The sequence below is a fragment of the Chrysemys picta genome, chromosome 3, assembly GCF_011386835.1.
Source record: "Chrysemys picta bellii isolate R12L10 chromosome 3, ASM1138683v2, whole genome shotgun sequence".
Lineage (NCBI taxonomy): Eukaryota > Metazoa > Chordata > Testudines > Emydidae > Chrysemys > Chrysemys picta.
In genome coordinates, this window is record NC_088793.1 from 109161289 (window position 1) to 109187049 (window position 25761).

Genomic DNA, 25761 nt, shown 5'->3' on the forward strand with positions numbered 1-25761 from the left:
TTTCCCAGTCTGTAAAATGATGATAAATTTATTTAAGGGGTGATGTGAAGCTTACGTAATCATAGACTCATAGAACTGGAAGGGACCTCAAGAGGTCATCTAGTCCAGTCCCCTGCACTCAAGGCAGGACTAAGTATTATCTAGACCATCCCTGACAGGTGTTTGTCCAACCCGCTCTTAAAAATCCCCAATGGTGGAGAGTCCACAACCTCCCTAGGCAATTTATTCCAGTACTTAACCACTCTGACAATTAGGAACTTTTCCTAATGTCCAACCTAAACCGCCCTTGCTGCAAGTTAAGCCCATTGCTTCTTGTCCTATCCTCAGAGGTTAAGAAGAACAATTTTTCTCCCTCCTCTTTGTAACAACCTTTTATGTACTTGAAAACTGTTATCATGTCCACTCTCAGTCTTCATTTCTCCAGACTAAACAAACCCATTTTTTTGATCTTCCCTCATAGGTCATGTTTTCTAGACCTTTAATAATTTTTGTTGCTCTTCTCTGGACTTTCTCTAATTTGTCTGCATCTTTCCTGAAATATGGGCGCCCAGAACTGGACACAATACTCCAGCTAAGGCCTAATCAGCGTGGAGTAGAGCGGAAGAATTATTTCTTGTGTCTTGCTTACAATACTCCTGCTAATACAACCCAGAATTATGTTTGCTTTTTTTGCAACAGCATTATACTGTTGACTCATATTGAGCTTGTGATCCACTATGACCCCCCAGATCACTTTCCGCAGTACTCCTTCCTAGGCAGTAATTTCCCATTTTATATGTGTGCAAATGATCGTTCCTTCCTAAGTGGAGTACTTTGCATTTGTCCTTATTGAATTTCATCCTATTTACTTCAGACCATTTCTCCAGTTTGTCCAGATCATTTTGAATTTTAATCCTATCCTCCAAAGCATTTGCAACCCCTCCCAGCTTGGTATTGTGCGCAAACTTTATAAGTGTACTCTCTATGCAATTATCTAAATAATTGATGAAGATATTGAACAGAACCGCACCCAGAACCAATCCCTGTGGGACCCCCCTCATTATGCCTTTCCAGCATGACTGTGAACCACTGATAACTGCTCTCTGGGAATGATTTTCCAACCAGTTATGCACCCACCTTATAGGAGCTCTATCTATGTTTGTTTGTGAGAAGGTCATGCGAGACAGAATCAAAAGCCTTACTAAAGTCAAGATATACCACAACCACCACTTCCGTCCTATCTGCTAGGCTTGTTACATTGTCAAAGAAAGCTATCAGGTTGGTTTGACACAATTTGTTCTTGACAAATCCATGCTGACTGTTATTTATCACCTTATCATCTTCTAGGTAGTATGTGTAGTAATGGTAGTATAGTGCTTTGAAAGTGTAAAGAGTTACATCCTAATATGAAAGGAAGTGTTTCATGGTTCTTTTAATTTTTCATTTAAAACTATTTTTAATTCAAGTGTTACCCAGTAGCACTGGAAAAACAACATGAGAACTGGAGAGTAAAACCAGATTATGGGTCCAATCCAGTGCCTATTGAAGTCAGTAGAAAGAATGCTGTTGATTTCAGTGGAGATTGGATCAGGCCCTGTAAGCAGAAAATGATAATGATCAGTCTACTTTCACTGTCCAGGGCAAGTGAAATGCAAAAAGGAAGCAGTAAGCATAAATGGTAAGAACTAAGTGAATTAGATTTTGAAAACTGCAAGAATTTTATTTTAATCTAAATTGTTATTAGTAAAACAGGTAAGCAGCTTTTACATACCTTCTTTATTGTCCCTGGAACCTATGTGATAGAATGATACATTCAATGCAGTACTATCATCATAAATAAACCTGATGGTTTATGATGATTAAGACCCCAATCCTTCAACAGTATGTGCACAGGTGGGCCTTTATTTCTTTGTCATGTCCCATTGACTTTAATGATACTCTTCAGAGGCAGTGTCCACCAACACACATCTCTTTGCAAGAACTGGGCATTAGTCTGTATGTTTGTCATGGCCATGATTTTTGTGAATTTCAAAAGAACCTAAGTTCTATTTTCAAAAGTGACTTAGACTCCTGTGTGCCTAAGTCCCATTGACTTTCAGTGAGACCTAGGATTTCAAAGGACCAGATTTTCAAAGGTATTTAGGCACCTAACGATGTAGATAGGTGTCTAGTGGGATTTTCCAAAGTGACTAGGCACCTAATTAATTTGATTTCAATTGCAGTAGGTGCCCAGGTGCTCTTGAAAATCCCAGTAGATGCTATCTGCTTCTTTAGGCACTTAAATACCTTTGAAAATCTGGCTGTAAGTGCCTGGCACTTTTAAAAATGAAATTGAGGCTCATAAGTCAGTTAGGTGCTTTTGAAAATTTCACTCATGGTCTCTTTCACCTTGCACTGTCTGCTGTTAACAAGATGTCTCCATCAATTTTTACCCTACGCTCTATTTTGGTGTGTGTTTTGTTTGTGTGGGTATGTTGCTATCTTTATATGTTTTTAAATTACTACAAAGCTGTTTATTTTTAATGAAAAATAAACTTAATTAAAATGTGTGCCATGATTTTTTTCCCAACCTAAAAACATGACTTTGCATTTTTTTGCTGTGACAAATGATGATTTTGTTCCTGTTTATAACAGGCCATATTAACTTCTTTTAAAGCTGTTTTTCCCATACAGTTAGGGCACCTCTCAGGTTATGTTAAGCAATATTATCGCTGAGGATATTGGTTACTGTCTGACTAATAAAATAAAGAATATTTCCCAGTGTGTGAGATCTGAAAAAATAGCCCTCTTCTCCAGCAAAATCAAGGAGTGTGCAGGGTGGTGGTGGTGGTGGTGTTTTTTTTTTTCAGTACCAGAATGGATGTATTCTTAACTGTGCTTTCTCTTTTTCTAAGTGTTGGAAAGGAAGATTTCGACAAGACAAAGCAGAGAAGAGCTGATAAGAAAGGGAGTTCTGAAGGAAATGCCTGAGCAAGGTGATGACAAATAACCTAACATTTAAATCTTAAACTCTAAGCATGGGCATTATTATCATGTTGTTCCATTTTATAATGAATATCCGCTATCCAGCTATCAAAAGGCAGATTGGAGAAACACTGGCAGCAAGTGGGAGAGGCTGTTTGACCAAGTGGATAGGGCACCAAACTTGGAGTCTGAAGACCTGGAGTTTGTTCCTGGTTCTGCTGTTGACTTGCTGTGTGTTCTTGGACAAGTTACTTAACCTTTCTGTGGTCTCTGTAATACTTAGCACTTTTGTAAAGCAGATTGAGATCTGTAGATGAAAAGTGCCAAGTATTTATTGTTACTTTTTGGAATCAGTGATTCAGATTATATTTTTGAATTGAGCAGTTCTTTCCAAAACAGCTGGAGGAGGATATGGCGATTATGGATGAGAAAACTAAAGGCTTTGGGTCCCTGCCACTTACCATTTGGGGTATGTCTACACTTCACTTAAAAACTCATGGCTGGCCGATGCCAGCTAACTCAGACTAAGGGGCTGTTTAATTGTGATGTAGAATTAGAGCTCAGGCTGGAGCACAGGCTCTAGGACCCTGCGAGGTGGGGTTAGGGGTCCCACAGCTCAGAGTGAAGCCCAAGCCCAAATGTCTACATGGCAATTAAACAGCCTCTTAGCCTGAGCCCTGTGAGCCCAAATCAGCTGACACGGGCCAGACACGGGTGTCTAATTGCAGAGTAGAAATACCCTATGTGTCACAAGTGTAAACCAAAGCAAGCAACTCAACAGCTGGTGTTTCCAATATTGAGAGGTAGCAGGTGTAGGATCTCACACACTCCACCACCATCACATATGCTACATTCAAATAACAGAGGCATAAGGAGCTTTGGGGAAAACTCCTTTTGTTTAAAAACACAACCAGGTTTAGTAAATGGTAAACATAGCAAGATGTATTATGTAAAGCATGTGTAAGGCATTGTTACCCAAGTCCAATTATACCTAGGGTGACTAGATGTCCTGATTTTATAGGGACAGTCCCGATATTTGGGGCTTTTTTTTATATGGGCTCCTATTACCGCCCACACCCTGTCCCAATTTTTCACGCTTGCTATCTGGTCACCCTAACTATACCTGAAGGTTTTCATCAGTATGCACATCTCTCTTTAAAATGTTGTTTGTTTCTGCTATTCACAGTGGTAGTGTTTGTACTATTCTTGATTTAATAAAAAAAAATCTAGATCTAATAAAATCTTAGTCTAATATAATTTTAGTAACTGCAATGCTTTTCCATTTCCTAAAATTAATCCATTTGTCATGAAGACTAAAAAGACAACAGTAAAAGGCACTGACTAAGAATCTAGTGGAATATAAAAGTCTTAGAGGACAGTTTCGGATAATATTTCTAAAAATAGATTTCCACTAACAAAAAAAAAAAAAAGTTTGACTCTGACTGACCCAAGGAATCAGTGTAGTGAATGTTAGATGTGAAGTCAGGGATAGCTTAATATTTATACTCCCTGCAGTTTCATATACATTAATATTTAGAAACGGGGTTATTTTGATACCTGCTAGTGCTGAGGCGTGTCTCTAGACACCATTGCAGTGTGTGTGTGTATCAGAGCATGACACTCAGCACATCTGGGTTTTAAGTTTGTCTTTGCTACTGTCTTGCTCTGTGGCTTAGGGCAAGGAACTTAATTGCTCTGTGCATCAGTTTACTCATCTGTAAAACCGATTTTTTAAAAATACATCTTTTGTGGTGCTGTGAGGCTTAGTTGATTGATGTTTTTAAATTGCATTTTGGTAGGAAAGGGCAGTAAGTGCAATGTTTTAATCTCTATCTTTGATTAGAACCAGATTTAAAATAAATGAGCTAAAAATGGACATACAATGGCAGTTATTTCTTTAGCCTTCCTTCCCCCTACCCCACAGTACTTGGTATTCTCATTCAGATTGGGTCAGTACAAAAAGAGAAAAGGATGGGAAGGTGAAATATTTTCTCCCCTGTTTAAGAAGGGGCATCTGTCCATTTCTATGCTTCCTAGAACGCTTTTTGCTTTACATGTGATAAGCATGTATGTTTTAAAGAGCAATCTAAAAGAAGACAGGGTAGACGCTTGATGTTCTGAGAAAGAAGGCACACAAAGACAGGAGAGTAAAAGTTGGAAGGAAGGGAATGGTTAAGCAGGATGGAGAGGAGGAAGGGATGAGCACAGAGATGTAGACAGGTTAAAGAAATTGCCAGGTCTTGAAGGTGAGAATGAGAAGTCTGAACCAGACGTGGAAGGTGGTGGTGGTGGGAGGGGACAGCATGATAAGGGCAATCAGTGAGGGAGATAATTTTGGTGAGGCATTTTGTGTAGCTTAAAGAGTGAGGGAGGAAGTGGGAGGCCAGCCAGAACAAGTTTATAGCAGTGAAGGCAGCAGGTGAACAGCCTGTGGGGGAAGGTATTTAACTTTGGAGGTGGAGAGGCAAGGATGGGTTTTTGTGACAGTCTCCGTGTAAGAAGGACAGAAGGAGAGACAGAAGAGTCAACTATGACAGCATGGTGAAAAAGAAGATTGTGGAATTATCCGCAGTAATGAACAAGAAAGGAAGAAGAATTTAAGAAAGTGGAGTTCTATTTTTATCATGTTGAGTGGGAGCTGGTGTTTTGATAGCCAGAATGATACAATCAGAGTCATAAGACTGGGCAATGGGAGAGATCAAGGATAAAGACCAAGATTTGAGATTCATAAGGATGGTAAGAAAAGCTATGTAAGAGGATGAAATAAAGGGAAGGCAGGGTAGGCCAAGAACTGAATGCCACAAGACTCCAGCAGAGCAGGTGGAGGAAAGGAAGCTATTGAAAAAGTCAACAAAACAGCATTTGGAGACAGAAGAAGAGAACTGAGATAGAAAGAGTAATAGAATCTTAGTAGGGAGAGAATTCAGTAGGAGGAAAAAGGCAGCAGACACCTGAGAAGAAAGGTAAAAGAAAGGTCTTAGAAATGACCAGAAAGAACATTGTTGTTGATCTTAGTAAGGACAGAAGTGGAGGAGTGGAAATGAGATTGTAGTTAGTCAAGGACAGCATAAGTAGCTAACATCCTCCAGATGTTTGGAGGCAAAGAGTGTGGTGCAAGATGCACTGGAGGGAGGGTGTGTGTGTTAAGGGAAGGTTCTTAAGAGGATTGAGGAAACCATAGTTAAATATTAGTAAGTAAAGATAATCTGTTGTAAGAGCTAGGGCAAAATTTGGTCTGCATAATCTTTATTACTTGTCTGATGCATGACTTAGAATTCATCTCGTCTCTCAAAGTTCAGTTTGAAGGGCTGGAAGTTGGATGATAATAATCTGTGTTACTTGTTAACTGGGCACATGTGATCTGGAAGTCACAAACTCAGTGAATGGGGAGCCTTAAAACATACTATTACAGCAGGCAACCTTTCAGAAGTGGTGTGCTAAGTCTTCATTTATTCACTCTAATTTAAGGTTTCGCGTGCCTGTAATACATTTAAACGTTTTTAGAAGGTCTCTTTCTATAAGTATATAATATATAACTAAACTATTGTTGTATATAAAGTAAATAAGGTTTTTAAAATGCGTAAGAAGCTTCATTTAAAATTAAATTAAAATGCAGAGCCCCCCGGAACGGTGGCCAGGACCCGGGCAGTGTGAGTGCCACTGAAAATCAGCTCGCATGCCGCCTTCGGCACGTGTGCCATAGGTTGCCTACCCCTGTATTACTAAGTGACTCTAAGAGTCACTTAGAGTAGAACTTCATCAAAATGTTTTATACATAAAATAAATTAATGTGAAATTGTGCTTTTCTTTCGTGGAAACTTAAAACCTGAAAAAGCACTGAGTTGACAACAAATGGAGAACTAGCTCTTGAGCGGGCTGTAAAATTGGATAACAGCTTTTTAATCTTCATTTTAGCTGGTGATGTAACAGTAAATTTTGAAACCTCAAATGGGCACACCATAACTATCAGTGAAGAAACCATCCAGGAAGAGAATGTAATAAAGACCACAGAAGACAATGGCTCTTTATCTGCCAAAGCCTCAGCTGTGGAAGGAAATAAAGAAGATAAAAAAGGTAAATAAACAAATCCTTCTTATTCTCACAAACCTTTATGGGTCATAAAGGGGAAAGTGGTCTGAGCACAGAAGTGGGAGCCAGGAAGGTCTGATTTCTAATCCCTGACTCCAGTGCTGAGTCCATTTCTGGCTTCGGGCAAGTCTTTATTGCAGATTCTCCTTCTGTAAAATGGGGATAATAATAGATAGTGTAAGAGTGCATCCTCACCTCATGGGTACCCCCTCATTGCCTATCACAGCATTGTACAGAGTCCTTGTCTCCTGCACCCTCTATAAAGCTTTTCCTCAAATCTGCAACTGTTTAACTGCCCTGCAGGGCATTCTTGGCTTGGCCTTCTGGTCAAGTCACATAAAAGTTTAAAGCGTTTCTAAGGAAGCATGAGTAAGTCCAAATGGAGGTTCAAACAAGTCTTCAAACGAATGGCCCTTCCATACCTCTCACTAGTTCCCCTGTTATATCCTGTCTGTTAAGCCCTAACCCAGGGCTTCTCCCCCCGACTAGAGAGACCTCTCCATAATTGAGCTCCCTCAGGCTACTTATAAGGCCTAATGTTGCCTTCTCTAGGCAGGAGGTAATTAGTTAATCACTTCCCCTGCTATAGAGCGTGACTAATTGGGGTTCTTCCCCTTGCCTTGCAGCTGATGGTGGTTAGGCCCCATTATACACACTCATTAGCGTTTCGGGATTGTTGAAGAAATTAGTTCATGTGTACAATTTTCAAAAGTGCCCAAAGTGATTTATGAGCTTATGTCTCGGTGTCATAAGTAACTTGGGAAGCTAAGTCCCATAGACTTTCAATGCGTCTCAGCCACCTAAGTGTCTAAGGCTAGGTCTACACTACCCGCCTGAATCGGCGGGTAGAAATCGACCTCTCGGGGATCGATTTATCGCGTCCCGTCGGGACGCGACAATCGATCCCCGAATCGGCGCTCTTACTCCACCAGCGGAGGTGGGAGTAAGCGCCGCCGACAGAAAGCCGCAGAAGTCGATTTTGCCGCCGTCCTCACAGCGGGGTAAGTCGGCTGCGATACGTCGAATTCAGCTACGCTATTCACGTAGCTGAATTTGCGTATCTTAAATCGACTCCCCCTCTGTAGTGTAGATGTACCCTAAGTCACTTCTGAAAATTGAACTTAGGCTCCTAAGTTACTTACGAGCTTTGAAAATTTGATCCCATGTCTGTAAGGTACTTTGTAGAAGGCAACATATACATGCTAAACATTATTATTTGGCCAAATCCTGAAGTCAGTTTAGCTTATACTGTCTTCACTCAAACTTCTATTGATTTCGTTAAGAGTTTGATGGAATAAGGAAGAATGAACACTGAGTGAGGGTCACAGGATTTGTCCTGTAATTGTTGTTTCTTTTCTAACATATTTGGTAATGCACACTGCTATTACATTGTCAGGAAAATTACTCTTGAATTACAACTTGTTTATTGGACTTTCCTGAAAAGTATCAGGAATGCAAAGGGTCAGGATCTATTTATTTCTGGCTGTTCGATTTAACGGCCTTTCCAAAATATTCTGGTAGGCTTTTCTAGTGAGAAGTGCTCCTCAGAAGGTTGAGTGTGTCAGTTCAGCTAATCACTCAAAAAGTTTGGATCCTTCTCCAAACTGTGCAAACCTTTTGGAGCTGCAAAATGTGGCTGGAAATCTAAGAACTGGCTTTCTTGTGAGATTTCCAGTACTTGCTGCCTTCAGTTGAGCCAGAAAAACAAGACCAGCCTTTCTTGTGGCATTTTGGCACATCCAGCTTCTGGTCCCAGCCAGGACTAGGAATACGTAGATTCAGTAGAATGGAAAATAATGGGAAGGGAAAACTTGTCAAAAAAGAGTTCAGGTTGATTTTGTGGCTGAAGATTATGTCAATTATTATTTTATCCTTTCCTACTCCGGGGTTTCCCGTGAAACATTTAAGAGCAAAAGAACATTTTATTTTAATTGTGCTTTGATCCTACATGGCTGGTCCTGCAGAATTTAGAGTTCTAGTTAAAATGGAAGGTTCAACGTCTGCATATGTTTGGTACCTTCTGTACCGACTGTGACTGCTTTGTAGAGAGCCACTCCAAACCCTTGCCACAAAAGCTATCTGAGAATAGAAGAATAAGTTATTATGATACCTCTTCTCTCCAATTCCTCTGAGAAATTGAAATGCATTGGGGAAGAGATGTAATAATAACAAGAAAAGTGGGATTTTGATCTTCTAGCTTCAATAAAGTTTTAGTAATATTACATAGGGGACATAAAGCACTTTGAATTTGAATAGTACGATGGAAATATTAGAGGGCCAATCCTGCAAGAAGTGGTGAACGCTCTGAGCAAAAGCAGTCTATAAGCCCATTGCACTTCACTGGAGTTACTCTTGACTTACACCACATTAAGTGAGAGGACAATTGGGCCTATTGATTTCAGTAGGAGTTTAAGGCAAATGACGTGCTCATGGCCTCAGAAAGAGCCTGTGTCAGAACTGGAATTGCAATGCGGAAGTTCCTGGCTCACTGTCCTATGCCCAGGTCATGGAACATGCCACTCTCTCTGATCACAACTCTCACTCCGTCATAAGAATCAAGATATGAGAGAGTCAGAGTTAGCTAGAAAATTCAGGGGTAACGTGTTCAGGAAGTACAATCCCATGGCAGATGCTCTTAAGCATTTTAGAGGTACTGTACATGTGAATAAATCTTAAGAGAGTTTTTGCCCACTTGACATGCATCTGAGGACTGGAGGCAGGATTAATTCCTTTCATTTAGTATCAGGGCATACTTCAGTAATCAATATTGACAGACCAAAGTGTTTTTAAAAAATCATGAGATTAAAAAAAATGTGGAGGGTTCTTCTGGATTTTGAGCCTGTAAAGTTCATGTTTTCAAGTTTTCCCCACAACCAGGAGGGCTAGGAACTTTTCAATCAATCAATAAATAAATAAATAGTGAGATTCTTATATGACTCCAGGATCTGGGGCTTTTAAGAAAAACAACAAGTATCACAACACTCTCAGTAAAATTGCAAGAGTTGGCAACACTGTGGAAAATGGAATATGTTAGGAGTTAAAGGAAGAACCATCCCATGGTGATGTGTAGAGTTAGAGAAACAGGGGCAAACAATAGATTGAAACATACAATGTAAAATGAGTTAAGCAAAAGTGTGTGAAACAAAATAAAACTTCCAAGCTGTCCTGTGTGCTGCCAAACAATTCTTTAAACTATAAACCCATCTGCTGCTTGTCAATTTACAGATGCTTCTCACATTTTGTAAAAAAAATTCCCTTTGGCAGCTTAATAATGTAACTGTTGCTATTTGAAATAATGATGTGGTGTCAGTCATCCAAGTGGCATGTTTAAAAGGAAATTCCTCCCTGGCATAAGGATAATGAGGAGCTGCTGACAGTTTTTACATACAACGGGTAATTGATTATTCAGCCTTTGCAGATGAGAAACCTGGATCTTGTTATAGATCATTTATTTACTCTGTGAATTCCAAAGTTTTTTAAAAGGAAAATGACCCAGCACCTTTCAAAGAAAATGAAGAGCTTAATTATGGCTGTCCTGTGTAGGTACACTAGAGTGGAGAAGAGGGCATAGGGAGCTTCTAAGTACCTCCCCACTCCAGTTCACCCACACAGAAGGTAGATGTAATTGGGTTGCTGAAGCTATGGAAGTGCTAAGCAGGGAGATTGCCAGTGTGCTCCAGATTGGGCAGCGGTCTGGAGGAGGGATATAGCCATGGATTTGCTTTCCCCTCCCCTTCATGTGCACTGTCCCACCCCTGGACAGGGAGCAGCACTAGGGAGAGCACAGGCTACACTTGTTGTAGAAAAAGTGTCAGAATTGTAACTGCTACGGATGATCCTCATCCTCCCTTCCCTTCCCCAAGCACCCCTGAGGCAGTGTGCTTACTCCTCACTACACAGCATAATACCTCCGGTGCCCCTGGCAGGATTACTCTTTCTTCTCCATCTCTGGCTCACTGGCTTAGTTTAGACCCTTAAGCATACCGTTCGGTTTAGTTTACAAAACTGATGCAATCTGTTTTTATCTCAGCTAGTTAATTTCACACTTCATGGTTATCTTGGGCTTGAGGAAATATTTGGCTGAATACCCAGGAGCAAGATAGTGATGGGAATGGGAGCTGAGAAGTTTAATTTTGCAGCCTGGTAGCCAGCCGTGATTATTAGTGCTGTGAAAAAGAATAGTAATGTGGGAAGCCAGGGCTGTGTTCTGGATGCTGTGAGACTGAGCACAAGCTTCTGAAATGTTCCTAAGCATTTACAGTAGATCAGCTGAACAATGCTGTGTGTTCTGGTGGATTTCTGCATGTCCCCCACTGCAGGAAATTTGCATGTTGATTTCCAGCTGGATTTCACAACATCTGTGGGTCTTTTTCCAACGGAGAATTCTATTCCAAGCTCTAAGTTTTAACTCATTGTGATGCAGCTTCTTACCCCTTCTATTTGTCCACCGATCTATCACCTCCCTTTAACTTAGTCTTTTATTTGAGCATGTAAGCCAGTGGGCTAACTCTCTGGCTCAGGCATGAAAAAAAACACTCTCCAGCCACAGATTTTCAGTTCTGTTTTCTTCAGGGCTTTGGTTTCTTCAGAATAAAACTATTTAACACAAGTTCAATATATCAACCACATCCTTTCCCCCTTTCCCAGAGACTTCTGCAGGAGCCTATCTACCCTTTGGGATTCCAGACCTGCGGAGCCTGAGTCAAGGCGAGCCTCTCTGCTTCCTTCTCGTTCAGAACTTGCTCCCTGCAGAATTACACTCTGCAGACCAGTCCACTGAGAGGCATATGTAAACTAGCCTCTCTCCCCTGACCCAAAGACTCCTGCAGATTCCTTCCACAAGGCCTCTTGCACGCTGTGCTGCTGATACAAGTGGTGACAAAGAGTTAGAGGTCCACAAGTGGCTACCCCCATGTTCTTAATTAACTATGTCAATGCTCTGTACACAAGCAGTCATAGGGAAAAATCCCTCTTCTCACAGCAGTTTCGTTTTTGCAGTAAGCTGTGATAACCATATGCTGTTTGCAACACTCATTTTCCATAGCATCACCCAGTTACACTTCTCTTCCTGGAGGGGATGACTTTGCTGTTGATGTGGATTAGATGCCTGAGTTGCAGCTCTATCTGTTCTCTCTTCCTGAGCCTGCTGTGTTGTTGTTTCCTTGTGGTGCTCCTGTAGCATTAGAAATAATACTACTAGAACAGTATGAGATAATGCTGTGATAGATTGAGAAAAACATTGGTCTTTCATTAGTAAATATCCCTAGCAATTAACAACAAGTTAACAGTAAATTTATGAATATGCAGGGAGTTGTTTCTAAACATTATGGCCAGAATTTTCAGAAGGATTCAACAGCCACCATTGGGACCCCGGTTTAAAAAGACTTCAGTTACCACTTACCACTCAAAATAAATAGTCACATTTTCATAAGAGCTCAGCATATTTGGGTATCACGTCCTTTTGAAAATCAGGCCACAGTGTCACAGTAAGAGCTGCTGGATGGTGAACATTTTGTAAACCTGGACATCATTTAGGTGTCTACACAGCAGGAGCAGAGCTTTCTCTGGCTCTAGTTGTGGGTGCTCAGCATCTGAACATCTGGCCCTTATGAAAATCTATTCTAAATATAAATGCAGTATTGATTGAAGCTCTGAATGAGGCATTAACATTTGCTTTGTTTTTGTTTGTTTTTAAAAGGATAATTGATGGGTGGATTGCCTTGGTCCAAGTGATTTGCTCACTGTCCGAATCTGTTACAAGGTGATAGTGACTAAAAGTTACTCCCATCTGATGGCTGTTTCAGGTCATTTTATAAAAAGAACAGGAGTACTTGTGGCACCTTAGAGACTAACAAATTTATTTGAGCATAAGCTTTCGTGGGCTACGAATACTCCTGTTCTTTTTGCGGATACAGACTAACACGGCTGCTACTCTGAAACCTGTCTTTATAAAATGAGTTGGTCATCTTGGTCCAGTTCCTAGTGGACAGATGTCCAAATCAGAAAACAGCACCTCCTAGCTGGTGCTGGTATACCGTTGAGATGGTTATGGAGAAACAGATAGAGTTGGCTCTGATGGCTATTGCTGTTGTCAGTCTCAGCTGAGTGTCAAAGAATGAATAGTCATGAAGATTAAGGGCTAATGTACAAGCAGAATCACACTGGGGGACTCAATTAAGAACATAAGAAGGGCCATACTGGGTCAGAGCAAAGAGCCGTGTAGCCCAGTATCCTGTCTGCCGACAGTGGCCAGTGCCAGGTGCCCCAGAGGGAATGAACAGAACAGAATCATCAAGTGATCCAGCCGCTGTCGCCCACTCCCAGCTTCTGGCAAACAGAGGCTAGGGACACCATCCCTGCCCATCGTGAAACAAGCTCAGAAACAGTTTCCTTACCTTGTAAAATGTATTTTTTTAAGCTTTCCCCCCACTTTTTTTAGTAGTTTACATTACAGTAGTGTACTGTATTTGCCTTTTTTTGTTGTTGTCTCTGCTGCTGCCTGATTTTGTACTTCCAATTCCAAATGAGGTGTATGGTTGACTGGTCAGTTCGTAACTCTGGTGTTCGTAACTGAAGTTCTACTGTATGCAAAAAGAGATGTGACATGGTCAAAGTGATGGACTAGAGAAATGATCCTTGCAGCAGCATTCTGAATAGATATGATTGGGGCAAGATTGCACTCATCAAGACCAGAGAAAAGGATGCTGCAGGAATTGAGATGTGAGACAATGAGATTTCTAGTTGTGTGGCTGGATAGGAAAGGCCATATCTAAGAGATGGTGTCCAAAATGAATCTGCAAGGCTTAGATATAGCCTGGCTGTGTGGGTGAAGGTAATGTCCAGGTTACAGACCTGAGTAACTGGTTGCCTGACACAGATCTACGTGTATGTGCCTGTCAGTGTAGAAGCAATTTGAGAAGAAGGGGTACCATCCTTCTGTCCTGTATATTAGATTTTGTCTGGCCACAGCTCACTGGAAACCTCCCTATGCTGATCACATCTAATTTTGGCTAATCAGTTTTTCTTATCAATCATAAGATAAACACCACAAAAGCTGACCAGTGACTGTGGTATTAAAGACCAATCTGTTTGTCTGCTTCCTGAAGGCAGCATGGAGCTAATGGAAGATATTTTATTAATTGATTTAAGTTCTGCACCCTTAGTCCAGAGCTGGGGGAAGAGAAACTAATGATTTTTTTAAATGGCTGACTTCAGAAAGGGTCCAGTTGGTAGTTTCACTGAAGCAGCCATAGGACTGAAATCTCTCATCTGATTTTTCTCTCCCACTGACAGCATCCACAGCTTCTGTCATAATCTTGCCTTTTAAAAATAGGTGGGCTTCCTTCATATATCTTCTACTGCTGTCCTGATACTTTCGTCCATTGCATCAAAGCAGAAGCCATCATCAAAGAGGGAAGCTGGGAAGAATTTTGAGGCAGATGCAAAGGTGCTGTAAGGACTAGATAGATATGCACAGAAAATGTACTATAAAAGAGGAGAGGAAAGTTTAATAAATATATCTCCTTCTCCCTGAGTGTGTCTGATCCAGGAACAAGAAGCAAGAGAGCAGAGAGATAGTTCAAGGGGTCAGTGAGCAGAAGTAGCCCTCAGTTTAATAGTTGTAAAAGGTTGTTATAATAGTGTATCAAAAGCATTAGCAAGAACAGCCAAGTCCATAATGTTGTAAGCTTAGGCTGGAAATAAAGAATGACAAAATCAACAGTTAGTGTAAAGTGATTGTGCTAGATAACCCAGTAAGTGAAAAGGAATAAACTGTTTGTTTTCATTCCCACAACATGTGAGAACAGATAAGTGTGCATGCTGTGTGTAATGATGACCAATGACACATTGGGCTCAAGTTCACCATTGCTAGACCATAGCGTTGGTCCTAATCCTGAGATAAAGCAGTGTAATTGTTGTCTAACACTTTATTTGTCTTTCATCTACTAATCTTTACAGTGAAGAAATGCTGCTCATCTTTTGGGAATGGATTAGAGATGTAGTAACCTAGAGGGTGGAAGGCAGGACAAAGAGATCCAGAAATGGCCACTTGACCTGCAGAGAGTGTGGTTTTAATATGATCTTAATTGTAAGAGCTGGTACTGATTACCAAAAATAGTTACCTCCAATGTCAAAGTTAGCTATTTTCAGAAATACTTTAACTATGCATTTTGCTCCTATACTGTCAGTGCTGGCAGTCACAATCAGAGTCAGTGCAAGGGCAGATGAATATTCCCATGCCAAATAACATTCCATTTAGTTTGGCTTCAGTTCTGCCTGAAGAATAGAAGTACCGTGAGGAAGATACCCATTTCTAGTAAACATGCTGTGGCACAGGAGAAGGAGCTGCTGCAGCTGAAATTTCCAGCCACTGCCAGGTTTGGTAACCACTGAACCTGTGACTGTGGAAATGACCCAGTTTACAGAACAGTCACAAATTTAATACAGGACTATATGGTTTGCTGCTCTCAAGGAAAGGAAAAAGAACCTCAGGGAATTTGTTTGAGGGGAAAATGGAGCTCCTAGATTCTAACACTGACCAAGCTTTAGTTAGCAGGCCAATCAGTGCTACTGCAAGTCAAGGGTAGAACTCAGAAAACTATGGGATAGATTAAAATTGAGAGAAGCAGGGTAAGTGCCCCATCCTCCATAAAAAGGTCTTCAGTTGAGACCTAGTGTAACATTTAATTGGGGTGGTGCATTGTTATTAAATAAGAGAAGAGGAACTCTCTTCCGATTCCCAAGAGGTTAAGCAGCAGCATCTAGCTTGTCATTGCATTTACATTGTGTATGTCCGTGTCAGTCGGCTTCTGTTCACTTTCTTCTTTATAGAGCGCACTGTTAACTGTCCTGAAAAACCGGCATCCCATGCTCCACCGCCGCCTAAGTCTAAGCCTAAACCTAAAAAAGCATCAATACCTCCAAAAACTGTTACTGCTGCTGCCACCGCCACCAGCCATAAGAGTAATGAAGCACCTCATGTTAAAAAAAAAGTCAAGGCTCCTGCTAAGCAGCCCCCTGTCCCACCTCCCAAGCCAACAGGTCACGATTCAAATCGAGGAGCTGGTGAGTACTGGATAGGCAGTGCCAGAATGGTGGGTGCATGTGCATGGGGATGCTTGTACTAATTATTCTCTGTGTAAATTGTAATTACTAATGAATCTACACCTTACTAGCTCTCCATTGGGCTCATGCTCCTCTGAAAATGGAGAAATCACTTTGCTGTCTAACTTCTGTATATGTAAGATTAAGTGTTATACAGAGGTGATGTAGAATACCCAGTTAACAGCAAAAAATGAGGGTAGAGGTGTTGGGAGAAGCTGCAGGGGAAAGGGTGAGTTCCAAGACAAAATTTATCTTAGTTACTCCCCAAAAATATTGCTCTGGGAAATGTATCACTACATATTTCTCCTGGAAATAACTAAATTCAATACATTTTACAAGACTACAAGCTCTCTTAAGAGGGCAGAATCTAAAACCACTAAATTAGCCCTAAAGACTGTCAAATATATTTGCCTCTAGGTGCTAGAATGGATTACAGCTCATTGAAAAAGGCCAACTATTCCCTCAGTTGATTGATAGTTTTCAAAGATACAGAATACCCTTATCACGACAAAATATGCTGCCAGATAAATCACAGATATACCTACCCTCTGGGATACTGCTTAGCTATCATTTAGCAATGATATTGTAAGCAGTCAAGCCTACAACCCTAATAGCCTTTGACTGAGAGTGGTTATAAATTATAGGATGACAAAAAAAATTAAAACCACCAGAAGGCAATTAAAACACTAGTGAGTTTATAATCAGTGCACTTTGTTTATGCACTAGGCCAACTGGAAAGCTCATCCAATGCCTGCATTTTTCTCTCCAAATATATCACCATTGATAGATTGCAAATGTTGGCAGGTTTTGTATTTGAAGCATGAAAGAAGAATCCTATTGAAGACACTACAAAGCTGCTAAAGTTTTGATAGTCATGTTGCCAGAAAATGTCTCATTCATGAACTTGACATTAACTACACCAGTTACCTAAATGTTCACTTTTGCCGTTAACCCAGAATGCATTGCTTGTACTCCACATTCAGGTGGAAAACTAAGTTCTTACAGGGTTGAGAAACTTTCTGAAAAGGTAAAGCAAATAGATTTTTATAGAAATAAAGCAGGGGATTCAGGTGAAGAAGGTGATTAGATCCATATTTTGAATTTAGGTAAATAATAATTATCTTATTTGTTTACTTAAAATAGGTGCTATCCTGGGGCCGGATTCTGTCCTCAGTGGTGGTACTCCTACTCCTGGGGGGGGATTCTGTGCCAAAAAATTAAAAATTCTGAGCCAAAAAATTAAAAAATACGGCAAAATTCTGCAAATGTTGTCAAAATAATGCAATATAATCACACCAGTTTCAATTGTTTTGGGTAAGTTATTTAAACTACAATACAGGAAAAAGGTCACAATAACTATTCAGCATTTCCTAAACACATGAAAGTTAAGTTACAAAACTTGGTAACTAATACCCTGCATTCCAGTTATAATCCTGGATTTTCATTTAAATTACATTACAGAACACCAAACAGGAAAAAAAAAAAAGTAGAATGTCATTTTAAATCGCTCAGGCTTTCACACATGAAAGTCATACAGTTTTGCTAATCATTGTCCTGGACCTAGCTGGGTACTTTGGGAACTGCTTGGTTCTGATTATCCTGACATTTTATTGACTGCTTGGTAAATGTTTTATTTGCCCTCAAAAGTCCCCCCCCCCTTTTTTTTTTAATGGGTAAGTAAAAATCTAACCCCATTGTGCCACTTTGGCACAGGAAAAAGTGAGAAAGCTCATAGATCTTCCTAGCTCATTCCCTTAGGGCATGTCTACACTTGCCATTTAAAGCGGAAAAAATCCCTTTTTTTGCACAAAAACCATGGGAGCGTCTACACTTGCCAATGACTTTTTACAGTGAAATTCAGAAGTTTCATCGCAAAAAGAAAATCACCTCCATGAGAGGCATACAGCCAGGGCCGGCTCCAGGGTTTTGGCTGCCCCAAGCAGCCAAAAAAAAAAAAAAAAGCCGCGATCGCGATCTGCGGCGGCAATTCAACGGAAGGTCCTTCTCTCCGACCGGGAGTGAGGGAACGTCTGCTGAATTGCCGCCGAATAGCTGGACCTGCCGCCCGTCTCCGGAGTGGCTGCCCCAAGCACCTGCTTGCCAAGCTGGTGCCTGGAGCCGGCCCTGCATACAGCTCTTACCAGTGATGCTTTTGCGGTGATGTGCAAGTGAAGACATGTTCTTCCTGTTTACACAGCTTTTAGCCTCTGGAGGATATCCCACAGTGCCTACGTGACCACTCTGGCCAGCAGCTCTGCTGCTCTGATGCCAGGTAAACAGACGTCCACCCCTTCCCCTGTAAAGCCCCAGGAACTTTGAAACTCCCCTTCCTGTTTTCTTGGCAAGTGCTCACATATCTGGCCAGGTGACAATGCCTGCTCCACAGAGCAAATGATCCCTTGCTTGGAGCAATGCTGAGTAACTGGAGCTGATCAATGTTTAGGGAGAGGAGGCTGTGCAGGGACCCCGGATGCCCCGCGATCACCCCCTCCCTTCCCACAAGACCCATCCTCAAACTGGAGAGAGCTGCACTGTGGGATAGCTGCCCTAGAGCTCTGCTCTCAACTGTGATGGAAGTGCTGCTAATGTAAACACTGTCTGACACCTGAGGAATTAAGTGAGTACACAAACCAGCGCTTTACTTTCAGTGGTTCCCTATCACCAGTGAAATTTACAGCACAAAAACTCTGCAAGTATAGACATACTCTTACTGTCATTTATAAGGCTTTACATCATTCTGACAATGTAGGGGCCTTAAAACTTCTACAGGTTTTTATGTTCCTGGGGGAATTGACTGGGAATGGGAACAGTTAACTAACAATAGAATAATTAACAATGTTACTGTGCACACAGGTTGCTACATTTCTGCTTCAGAGAATGAGCTCAATTAACCATCAACAGGAACATTAACAAAATATGGGGTTTTTTACAAAAGCTATTTTCTTTAACTTAAAAACAAACAATTTTCATTAACATGATACTAATATTTAATTAAGTGTTTTTTCAGTTCTCAAGAAGTTACATTTTACTAGGCAGGCAGGCTGCTACACTTCTGCCTCGGGGACAGAGCCTTCCTCCTACATAACAAAAAGATCTACCCTCCTCCACGCCCCTCGAGCCGCAGTATCAAGAGAGAGGGACAGAGTCTCTCTTGCTTGTTGGCCAGCCCCGCCCCCTGACGGTGATCAACATCTCCCCTGCAGGCACACACGCCCAGTCCCCCTCCCTCTGCAGTGATTTGCGTCTCTGAAGCTGCTCCAGGCATGCTGGAACAGACACGTGTCCCCCCGCAGATCTTTTGCATTTTTCTGCACGGAGGCCACAGAAATATGCGGGCCATATGAATTCTGCGCCCATCTGTCAGGAGTAAGTAACTCCATAAAATTATTGGGATTGCATGAGTATAACTGAAAGATGCATTTGATCTTTTGGCAATTACAAAAGATAGTGTGCTAATAATTTATTTCAACATTAGATATATCATGTTCCTTTAAAAGATGGTAGATACTAATTTATCTGTTTTACACTGGTGGTTTTGAAAATATTTAGCACACTATACCTATTGTTAGGCCCAAAGTACACTTACGGCAATACATATAAATAGAGCTGGTTGAAAATAGGGGGTTTTCCATCACAAATTATGATGAAAATAGAAAAAAAAATCTTTTAAATGTTCCATGGAAAATGTAAATTTATTTAAAAGTGAAATATCTTATACAAAAATTGCAGTGCTAATGTGGTGCCTCATGGGAGTTGTAAGGTTCCCTGGTTGGACTACTTCTCCAATGAGGAACCATGGTCATGCCTCTTGGAGAGGAGAGGCAATGCATCATGGGAATCCCCAGCTACGATACATCTTAGAATATATAGTCCAGCCAGGGAGCCCGGCCCATGGAGGAGAATGGGGACATGAGTCAACTGAACTTCTGTTCCTATGAGGCACCATGGCAGTATTTCCAAATTGGAAAAAAAAATCAGGTTTTAGCTGAACTATTTTGTTTTTTTGATGAAAAATGGAAAATTTCCATGGAAAGCAAACATTTTTCACACACACACACACAAAAATGTACTTAGTTGAAAAGCCAATTTTCCATCCAAAAAATAGTTTTGATGGAAAATTTTCAGCCAGCCCTAACAATAACAAGAATGGTAATACTTCTGACCCAGCTGAAATTGGGCAGGAGAAGTCACAGGGAAACACTCTTGCAGGTTTTCCAGCCTGATTTCAAGTCCAGAGGGGTTCTAAGAAAGAGAAGATTTTTCAATACTCTCACCTTTATTAACCAGTGACAATTATAGATTGATTGTATATTATGTTGGGATTTTTAACTTTAAGCATGTGTCTAGCCTCACTGATTTCAACCCTGTGCTTAATGCTTTACTGGATCAAGCCCTTTGCTGGATCTCAGCATCTTGCAGGATTAAGCCCTTTGTAAGCACTCCTCACCGTCACAGAGAGGTTTCTACTAAATATTGTGCAGGAATAAGATACTATTTGTTTCCATTGCAAGTTCCCACTTCTGCCTTTAAATTTTTTTTATTTTTATTGATTGATTTGTAAATTAGTCACCCCTAAAGCTCTGCTCATATGCAATACCTGCTTTACAGTGAGATCCTGCTTTTATGCATGTTACAGCTAGTTTGTGACATAAAAAAAGCAGCAAGTGATTTGTGTAATGTCACAAAGCTGAGTCTCTGCAGATTTTTCCAGATGCACTGCTCATCACCCTATACCAGAGAACTTTCTAAATGTCTTTACCCCATAAAATTGTGTTAGAGGAGAAAATGGCCTAATAGGCTTTCTCTGTTATTTTCCTGTTTCAGATTTCATACAGCCTAAGCATGGAAGCAGTTTTTGTATCATGAGCTTATTTCACTGTAATAAGTTTGGTCAATAGCTGTATTTTGGTTCCCATCATAATCTGCTGTTTTAAAGATACAGTTAAGTGAATTTCTGTTACACATTGTTAGCCTTCTGTTCTACTCTGTAGAACGGGGGTGGGCAACTTTTTGACCCTAGGGCCACATCGGGTACAGAAATTGTATAGAGAGCCGGGTAGGAAAGGCTGGGGGAGGCTATGCCTCCACAAACAACGAGGCATGGCCTGGCCCCTGTCCCTTATCCAGCCCCCCAAAGCCCCCACCCCCATCCAACCCCTCTTGCTCCCCATCCTTGACTACCATCCCAGGACTCCCGCATCCTATCCAAACACCCCTGCTCTCTGCCCCCTGAGCATTCCCCCAGGAGGCCCATGCACCATCCAATCCCCACCCCCTGACCGCCCCCAGGGGCCCCCCGCTCCCTATCCAACCCTCCCTGCTCTCCCCACCCCACATTACCTGTGGCGTGGGGGAAAGGGGGCTCAGTCCTTTCCCTGTGCGTTTCCCCAGCTCGTTTGGCTGCTCTCCCTGGCAGTCGGGCAGGGCTCGTTCCCTGTCTGGGCTAGGCTGCTGGGGATAGAGGCCAAGCATGCTGGGGGTGGGGGGAGGGGCCTGGCTTTCTCTGCCCCTGTCCCCGGCAGCAGGGCCCAGGCCCCTTGACCGCCCCCCTGCAACACCCCTGTAACACCCCCTGCTCCCTGTCCCCTGACCGCACCATCCTGGAGCACCAGGTCTGGTGGCTCTATAGAAGTGCCGCCCGGCTGGAGCTGCAGCCACGCGGCCCAGGCGCTGGGGGAACTGTGACTGTGAGGGAGGGAGGGGAGCAGAAGGGGAAGGGCTAGGGGCTAGCCTCTGCCCCACCCACCATGCTGCCGGGGAGTTGGGCTGGCTCCTCCGCGAGCCTGTTCTCACCCCTCTCCCTGACAGGAAGCCAGAGAGAGGGGTCCTGCGGGCCGGATGTGGCACGCGGGCCATAGTTTGCCCCCGTCTGCTGTAGAAGGAAGGTCTGGTGACCATCTGGCCTAGTGGTCAGCTCATGACTTTACAAGTTCTGCCAGTCTAGTCATCCCAGAGGGAGCCCCAGCTGCAACCTCATTACCCCCTCATGTTCCAGTTGCTCCATCACTATAAAGGAGCTGGGGGGGAAGGCAACATGGGGGGACCCCCCCCACTCCAACAGGTATCAGTGCAGGGCCCCCAGGAGTCTCTCAATGTGGCCAGCCCAGTTACTGAGTTATCCCAAAGTATGTATCCCCCCGGTCATTTCCTATCAGTCTGATGCTCCTCAGTTTGGGGCATGGTTGTGGACTAAGCAGACTGTCCTCAGTCTCTTACAGTATGTCTACCACTGCAACTAAAAGCCCGCGGCTGACCTGTGCCAGCTGACTCAGGCTAAGGGGCTGTGTAATTGTGGCATAGATGTTCAGGCCTTGGCTGGAGCCCAGGCTCTAAGACCCTGTGAGGTGGGAGGGTCCCAGAGCTTACCCAAGCTCTGCAATTAAACAGCCCCTCAGCCTGAGTCCCAGGAAACCAAGTCAGCTAGCATGGGCCTGCCCTGGGTGTCTAACGGCAATGTAGACAAGTCCTCAGTGTTCAGTTCAGTTAGTCAATCTGTTTCAGGGCTTTCAACTCTCAAAGAGCAAGGGAACCCAAATCCCCCTTCACAAAGCTGTTGCCACTCCCTGCACAGTTCTCAGCATCAGCCTTGTTTCTTGGTGCCACATGCAGTGCAGTTAATTCTCCCACCCCCTTTCTTCTGGGCTGCCAATGTCCTTAAAATGTTCCTCCATTGGGAACATGCTTTGCATCTGTTGAGGAGCAGGGCCTCCTAGAACAGTATTGCTCTATTCCCCTCCCTGGTTCAGTGTGGGGCCTGTTGACCCCATTCCATACTTGGAATGTTAATCCACTGATCTGTTATGTGATTCTTTCTTAAATGCTCCCATTCACTGTCTTAATTTTAATGCATTTCCTTTGACAACAAAAGTGTTTGACTTCACTTTAATCAAAGTGTTTTGATTAAAAGGATTTAATTGTATGTTGTTGTTTTTTTAAATAAGAGTCAGAATTCTTGTATTCTCTCCCAGCTTAGCCACTGACTCATTGTGAGACCTTGGGCAAAACAGCTAGCTGTGCCTCAGTTTCCCCATCTGTAAAGTGGGGGAGAAAAGCCTTACAAGAACATTGCAAGACATAATTGGATGATATTGATAAAGTGCATTTAGATATTTCATATGAAAGGTGCTATGGAATGGCAATAATGATGATAGTCTATAATACTCTGACAAAAAAACTTAATAGGAAAGGTTAGTTGTAAAGATTGTTAACTTTAGCTGCAGACTAACTGGGATTATTTGTATCTTTTGGTGGCCAGCATTGTTTAGAAAAGAGGGACTAGGGAAGTTTTCACTGGAGCTCGTTCTCCACAGAATGCATGCAACTAATTCTCACAAATGCTCTATGTGCATGTACATCTACAGGAGGATGTACAATCATGCTTTAATGATTGTGAAACAAGACTTATACACAGACATAGTAACGTTTTCAAAAGCCCCTAAACGATTTAGGAAACTACGTTTCATTTTCAAGAGTGACTTAGCACTGATATGCTTAAGTCCCACTGAAAGTCAGTAGCTCATAAGTCTCTGAGTCACTTTTGAAAATGAGACAGGCTTCTGTCACCCAAGCACTTCTGAAAATTTGTCCTGATGTGTAGCTAGCAATTCAGTCAGGACAACTGTGTTATTATTTTAAACAACTGGATTTTTAAGATTATTACCAGGCATTGACCTAGTGGTCACCACAGAGTGATGACAGTCAGGATCTCTAGCCTCAGCTCCAACGACCTTGGGCAAATACTTACACCTTCTGCCTCTACCCACCTCTAAAACTAGAAGTAATAAGACTTACCTACCTCACAGGGGACTTGTGAGGACCAATTAGTTAGCTGATGTTTGTCAAATGCTTAGAGTTATAGAAGTACTAAGTACAGTTATTTTATTATTAAAATATCAATTCAAGATACAGTTCAAATGGTTTTAAGAAAAACTGCATTTCTGAGGTTGTAAAATGTTTGTCTTTTCTCATTTTAGCTAGCTCCTCTCACGTAAAAAAATTACCCGTCTCCAAGTCATCTTCTTCACAATCTCCTTCATCCACATCATCTCATCCAAAAGCCTCTAAGGAGACAGCACCTAGTAAAACGGGCACATCAGGGACTTCCAGGGGCAAGAAAAAACCCGGGAAGCAGTCAACCCCACGAACCCGTGCAGATGGGGACGTTTCTTCCACCTCCAATGCAGCAGCAAACAGTTTAGAAACAAAGGTGGAAAACTCTCAGCCAGAGCAACCTCCCATCATAATTTCTGAATCTGAAGCTACAGACCAGCAGAACACACTGATTGTCCCTCCTCCTCCCACTGCTCCTCCTCCTCCACCGCCGCTGCTGCCTTCCTCTCCTTCAGCCAGTCAGTCCACTGACTCCTCAGAAACACCAGATGTACCCATTAGCACCGAAGCAGGCCTGTCTGTCCCAGGCTCAGATTCTAATCCTCTTCTCCAGACCGAACATGAAACAGACAATGAAGACCTTAGCAGTATCGCCCTAGACAATAGCCTGGATAGGAGTGAAGAAAATACAACATGGTAAGACTCTGCTCTCATTTATAAGCAATAAGGTACACAGCGCATTGCCAGGGGTGGCGAAACTATTCAGATAAAATAAGGAATGCTCTCAGTCTTGTACCTTTGCCTAATACTTGAATTAAACCTATCAGATCCAAAACTTTAGTTAACTTGTTTTTCATTATTATTCATTTTCACTTGCCTTTACACTTCCATGTCCCAAGCACAACCAAAAGTAGAAGTGGCAAAATATATGAACAAAATTCAAAAATGCTTTCCCAACATAACCAGAACGACATTTGCAATAGCAACTGCTCCCCTCTGCCACCCTTTTATAAGAATTTTATAAGAATAATAATATAAAAAAATAATACCCGAGCAGATCTTTCTATCAACCAGAAAGGAAGAAGAATCAGAGACACTATAAAGTCCAGAAGGGACTTCACTATTGCCATTCTGCATAAAAGGAAGGGGCCCAAATATTACAGTGATGGGCATCAATACCAAACCCTAAATAACCTTCCCCCAAGGCCCTGCCCTTGCACCACCTCTTACCCCAAGGCCCCACCTCCCATTCGCTCCTGTCTGCCCCCCCATAGCTCCCCAACTTTTAAAAGTGATGGGGCCATGGCCCCCTGCCCCTCCCCCGCTGCCCCCCGTTCTGGTGCCCCTGAACCCAGTCACTGTCAGCATTAAACAGTGTTAAACAAGGTCTGTGGTTTGGTATCCAGAAACCTTAGCCTGCTTAGTACCATGGCAAGCACACCATTAAAAATCATTCAACCTTTTATCAAAGATACAGAGAAGAAGGAAAAACAGTTAAAGCACTGGAAATGTAATCAGTGGTTCTCAAAGCCGGTCCACCGCTTGTTCAGGGAAAGCCCCTGGCGGGCCGGGCCGGTTTGTTTACCTGCCACATCCGCAGGCTCAGCCGATCGCAGCTCCCACTGGCTGCAGTTCACCGCGCCAGGCCAAAGGGGCTGCGGGAAGTGGCGCAGGCCGAGGGATGTGCTGGCTGCCCTTCCCACAGCCCCCATTGGCCTGGAGCGGTGAACCGCGGCCAGTGGGAACTGCGATCGGCCAAATCTACGGACGCGGCAGGTAAACAAACCGTCCAGG

The 25761-nt window shown here is 42.4% G+C and overlaps 1 protein-coding gene across 8 annotated transcripts in view; it reads left to right on the forward strand.

Moving 5' to 3' along the window:
* Positions 1 to 25761, forward strand: part of PHACTR2 (phosphatase and actin regulator 2) — a 208085-nt gene that overhangs the window by 149545 nt on the left and 32779 nt on the right. For 5 of the 8 annotated variants that reach the window (XR_006173976.2, XM_005280397.5, XM_042848213.2 and 2 more), the window contains exons 3-6: positions 2874 to 2954; positions 6859 to 7017; positions 15865 to 16098; positions 24111 to 24663. Coding sequence is in view for 7 of the 8 variants with exons in the window: in XM_005280397.5 (XP_005280454.2) it covers positions 2874 to 2954; positions 6859 to 7017; positions 15865 to 16098; positions 24111 to 24663 (1027 nt within the window). In the remaining variant the exon portion in view is untranslated. The remainder of the gene's footprint in view (positions 1 to 2873; positions 2955 to 6858; positions 7018 to 15864; positions 16099 to 24110; positions 24664 to 25761) is intronic. The other 3 variants (XM_005280400.5, XM_065590302.1, XM_042848212.2) reach the window with 2 other exon arrangements.